Consider the following 5,577-nt stretch of genomic DNA (forward strand, 5'->3'; position numbering starts at 1 on the left):
GTGAATTTTAAAGATGAATCTAAAATTATAGGCAACCAAACACGATGCTTTAATTATTCATGTTTTAAAATAGCGTAAATGCACCAAAACTAAATCCTACAAAAGTTTCAAAAGCATACACACCAGATTCTGATTGTATTGAACAGAAAAAAAAATAAAGTATTGGATGCACAGCAGATGGAATCTCAAATTAGTTTGAACTAGATTATCAACAATTCCAGCATCTTCTAATCTTTAGGGCCAAAAGTGTATATATTTGAACTCACGGGAAATGAGGTGTGATTTTCCCTGAAAAAGTGATAGGGTAATATTACCTTATAGTCACCGTTTAACGATTTAAACTTTCTTAAGGCATCCTCTGCTAAGTTGCGAACATGATGATACAAAGCATAGGCTTCAGCCCTCTTTCCAGCCACACTGTATGACTTTGCCACATAAAAGCACCTGCACATAAGTTGAAGGCATGTAACTTAGTTCTGGAAATACCATCCTTTAAAGACCCAACAATATATTTAGATAAAGCATGATTGTTGTCAACAAGCCAGATACACATTTAGCTTTACCAGCAAACAATAATTTCCAATTCCCTATCTCCCTAATCTCTCCCATGGCCCTCAATAGGAGAGAAATCCCAAACAAACAAGAAAGACAAAGAAGAAACTAAATATTGCTTTACATTGCAGTCAAATCCCAAACCCGTTCAATGACTCGAAAAAGAAAAAAACTTTGCTGCAATTCTTGGCAAAATAGTATGGGGAAATATATCCAAATGCTTACATCAATAGAAAATTTTCCATAAATGGGAAAGGTAAATAGGGGTTCTGTTGAAGCCTAAGAGTTCGGGTCAATGTGTATTTGAAAGTCAAAGCAAGTTTTCAGAAAACAGTGAAAACAGAACACAAAAGCTATTATCTAATTAGGTACACAAAGAGCGTAAGGAGAAGAAAGTTCAATCTTGACCTAGGGTCAAGCTAGAGAATATTTGTCGTGATTAATGAAGGTTACAAGGACTCACTATTAAATAATCAATAAAGAAAAGCTCATTGACCAACATAATTTATTATTTTTGACCATCACTTTTAGCTATCAACCTAATTCCTTTAGTCTATCAACCCAACAACATAGTTTTAGCCCACACTTTCAAACATTGTTGGCTAACTGCGGGCCAAAAACAATAAATTCTATTGGCCCTCTAACATTCCTCTAATCAATAATCATTCAATGTCACCGAAATTTACCACACTCGGCAATCAAACTAATGATTATAAGTTGTAAAATTTTTTGTTGCAGCAAAATTTTCAAGTTTAGTCAAAACCAAATTTACAAGAGGTCTTTCAATAACAAGTTAAAATAATTGCTCCAAGGAATCAGACCTTTCTGCTCTAAAAGCCAAGGTTTTGCATGCACACTCATCAGCAAAGCTCACTTCTTCTGGCTTTTTATCCCTTCCTGAACTGACTAAATCGGAAAGATCGGCTGTATTCTGCCAAACACACACAAACATTGTCATTCATCTGAGGAGCATAACATGAAAATACAGCAGAAAACATATTTTTTAAACAAGAGAAAATGTGATAATTTGATACAAATGTTCTTGAAAAATCATGGATATCAACCTGTAGCAAGAGATCATATAAACGAACAAGCTCTTCAGGTTTGGTGACTTTATCATTTTTATCATCACGACGCCTAGCAAGTTTACTTTTTGCAACCTTAACCAACAGAAGGTTGCGCTCAATAGTTCTTTCTCCCAACATGGCACTGACAGCCTTGTCAAGACCATGCAAATCATCCTTCACGTTTTCTGCATTTCCTGCAGTGGCCTAAAACGTATAAAATATTAGAAATAGATAAACTATCACCCCAGGGGTGGACCAGTTTCCACCCCTGCAACAAGGCTAAGAGAAGACCTTATCTATAATTAACGGTAAGAATATCAAGTAATTTCCCATACCAAATCAGCTCGAATATAACCTCTGGCTTCGTGATACGCAGAAAATATTTTGTCAAAAATAACAAGTTTCTTGTCTGATGGAGTTGAGTCTGCCGATGAACCATGTAAATCCTTCTCGAGCTCTTGAGCTGAGAAAATTAACCAAAGAGTAAATTTACTCAGTAAAGAATGAACTATGGAGAATGAACCAGAGAAAAGCTACCATATGTTAAAGCACATAACAAAATCCATAAAGAAAATTCACAAAAGAATTCTTGCTTGAATCATTTTCACAAAATCCATAAAAATCCACATGAAGTTCATCAATAAATATTCCACCCCATTTCACCTCCCAACCAAACATACCCAAAGAGATAAAGGAGTGCAGAGATTCACATATGTCGCTTTTAAAATGAGATTATTATAACCTTTTAAAATGGCAACCCTTGTTTTTGCATTTGATACTGGAAACCTATGGCCAAGCCAATTGAGCTCTGTCATGGAAGCAGCCTGCTGTGATCTTGCTTCTGCCATAACAGCCTGCAACAAACAATAATCATACTTTTTCTTCAATATCATAGGAAGTGTTTGCAAAGATGCTTGTTATGTTATTGCTTTAAATAATATAGCTCATTAAGACTCTAGAATGAAAATAGAATTTGTATCATAACCAAAAAAAAAAAAGCAACAGTGATCAGTATGCATCATATATTGACATAAACTTCTACATAATGATCCTTGGTAGGATTCAACCAGAATGAAAGGAATTGAGTTTCTAAGAAAAATTAAGATGGTGGAAGTTCCTAATGTTATTCAAGAAAGCTAGTTCACACTTAATATCACAAATAAAGACTAATATGCATATCTTGCAAATCAGCCTGTTACTATTCATGATTTGTAGGTGGTCAATGGTGTAGCTATATTTCTTTCCACTTTTTTTCTCCATTGATATGTATAAAAATACATCCAAACCAACCTCCAACTTTGCTTTAAAAAGGTCTAATGCAGGACCTTCCATGTCACCAATGTTCAAAAGTTCAGAGGTCTGTAAATTTGACTGGCCAACTTTATGAAGGCAATATCGTATACTAGGTTCCAGTTCCTCAACTCGCTCACGGCACAAAACTTGATTATCCAAATCTCCATATTTCCCTAATTCCTCATATACAGCCCTGTCAAATAAGGAAAAAAAATTAATTTAAGAGACAAAACAAGTGTCACAAAAAGGGCATACATTTTTTAATAACGGACAGTTATTTCATCTTCTTTCTGAGGCAGCAAACAAGGAGACAAGTAGAGGTACCTGGCACTTTTGAAGCTCATTAAAGCCACATCCCAGTTCTGATCTTGTTCAAACAACAAATTACCCTTCATATAGGATGAATAGGCCTGAAATTCAATAAACAGAAAAGATAAAGAACTTTCATTCTTCATCAACAAAAAGGAAGCAGCATTTACCCAAAAAACACAAAAAGTAGAACCATCAAATGATTTGCATTTTGACAACACTAAGACTCACAATCATTGTTAATAAGTTGAAAAACATAATCATTGAGCAGGAACATAATAGAATGTACAGGTTATCTTGGAAGTTGGACCCAGCAATCAAGATAACTTAGATAGTTTGATGAATAAAAGTAAAATATATTTTAGGCTTTGTTGTTGTTGCTGTTGTTGTTGATGATGATGATGAATAAAAGTAACATATACTTTAGTACCTAAATCTGGGGCGAAGTTTCAGTCTCCTCTCCATTAAGTTTCAATTTAAGATTAATTCTAATACTTCCAAATTAACACCAAATTTGGTGCACGATCCTTGAATAAGTGCAGAACTAATGAACTTGAACACAGTTAAAGGAAAAACTATCAAGTTTCTTATCAATTCCAAAATAATGCAGTATCTTTTTAAATTTAGTCTTATTCATTCAATGCAATAAAATGTTGTTTATTTCGAATAATTTTCATGACATATACTGTCTTGGTTAAAGCACTCCACTGGACAAAAACTTATATAAGATAACAATACAAAGATTCTACTTGAACATTTATATATGAGGATGAAACCAAAACTTAACAAAATGTTCAAGATCATAACATGAATCATGGCTTGTTTAGTTCTTGTGGATTCATGCAAATCTTTGTTCTATTTCTATTATTACAATACCTATGTAGATTGAATGAAACATATGAGCCTTATAAGAAACACAAACATATATGAATGAAACTTTAAAATAAATAAATAAACAGGCATTTGAAAAGCTAAGCTAATTGGAAGAGTAAACATACGAAACAAAATAAAGATGAAGTATCTGATATCACAACTAAATCAGAAGAAGATAACAACCATCACTACACATAATTTTTTTTTCTGAAATAACTGGCAGAAATCCAGACCTCAGCTTCAAGAGATGTTCTTGAATCTGCCTTGATGGCACATAATTTTGAAAACAAAGTAGCCCATTTTACAGCTTTCCGTAGCCTGCCAATCAAATAGATACGTTGACGTGCATTTGGGCCATCTGGAAGCTGTCTTTTCTCCATGGCATGACTCCAAGCTCTCTCTGCCGAATATAGAAGCACATGAAGAAACCTGAATTTTGACAATATATCTTTCAATGTTAACCATGCTGCCCATGAATAGATAATTTCATTTAAAAAAAAGGGAGACAGAATGATTAAATGTCTCTTAATCCGTTTTTCTCAAACATCACCAGAAAAATGAAATCAACGTTTAAATGAAGGTGTTCACAAGGATGGATTTAGGGTTAAGTCTGAGAAACACTAATATTAACTGACGCACTTAGATATCTAAAAGTGGTTCAAGAGCAATGGCGCAAGAGTTTTAGTTGAGATAACAATAAGCATCATCGTCAATATCTTTAAGATAATCCAGGAGGCTAGAAGAAACAAATACTATCAAGATAAACCAGAAATAATTTGATAGAGGAAGATTCTAAAGCCTAACATGCAACAGGTCCTTAAGTTTCTCATACTCTCGCTTTTATAACACTCAATGTAAACTAATTATAATGTTCCGCAGAGCTCATGCCAATGAAGAAGATACAGTAAAATAAAGTATACCTTACGTCAGTGACGGTACTCTCGGTTATGTTTCTTTTTGAATATTTGCCTCGACCATGAGTAAACTTCAATGATTTATATAACCTCCTCAAACGAGCTGTGCAATACCTCCTACAACATTAAGGGGAAATTAAAAAAAAAAAACATCAATTACCAATTTATAATTCATCATATTAAATCAAATGGCTTGAATGAACTTTCCGTATGATTGATCAAGGAAGTATAATGGTAACGCTAAAATCATTGCTGTTGAGGTCAGACAATAGCCAGAATATGGGAATTTCAACATTTTAGTTATTTCAGAACTCGTGATTAAATCTCAGCGTCAGAACTCGTGATTAAATCTCAGCGCAAAGTACTGGTACCCTCATAAAAACAAGGGTACAAAAGAAATTCCATAAATATATTGACACCAAATTTGGCGATTTTCACTGTCACTGTCACAATTCAGCTACTCAACTATCTCAGGAAAAACCAAATTCAATCTCAAAGACACATACCGATATCGAGTGTAATCTCCATGCCGCAAACCGTGCTGCATTTGTGCCGATTTCAAGAGCTGC

At 34.1% G+C, this 5,577-nt stretch overlaps 1 protein-coding gene across 1 annotated transcript in view; it reads right to left on the reverse strand.

The window, feature by feature from the left end:
• LOC107613205 (signal recognition particle subunit SRP68) overlaps positions 1–5,577 on the reverse strand; it is a 7,339-nt gene that overhangs the window by 1,245 nt on the left and 517 nt on the right. The window contains exons 3-12 of the mRNA XM_016315094.2: positions 5,515–5,577; positions 5,015–5,125; positions 4,328–4,523; positions 3,237–3,322; positions 2,910–3,105; positions 2,362–2,473; positions 1,955–2,082; positions 1,617–1,823; positions 1,374–1,483; positions 315–444 (exon numbers count right to left, since the gene is read on the reverse strand). Of these exons, the coding sequence (XP_016170580.1) occupies positions 315–444; positions 1,374–1,483; positions 1,617–1,823; positions 1,955–2,082; positions 2,362–2,473; positions 2,910–3,105; positions 3,237–3,322; positions 4,328–4,523; positions 5,015–5,125; positions 5,515–5,577 (1,339 nt within the window). The remainder of the gene's footprint in view (positions 1–314; positions 445–1,373; positions 1,484–1,616; positions 1,824–1,954; positions 2,083–2,361; positions 2,474–2,909; positions 3,106–3,236; positions 3,323–4,327; positions 4,524–5,014; positions 5,126–5,514) is intronic.

The sequence above is a fragment of the Arachis ipaensis genome, chromosome B08 (assembly GCF_000816755.2).
Source record: "Arachis ipaensis cultivar K30076 chromosome B08, Araip1.1, whole genome shotgun sequence".
NCBI lineage: Eukaryota > Viridiplantae > Streptophyta > Magnoliopsida > Fabales > Fabaceae > Arachis > Arachis ipaensis.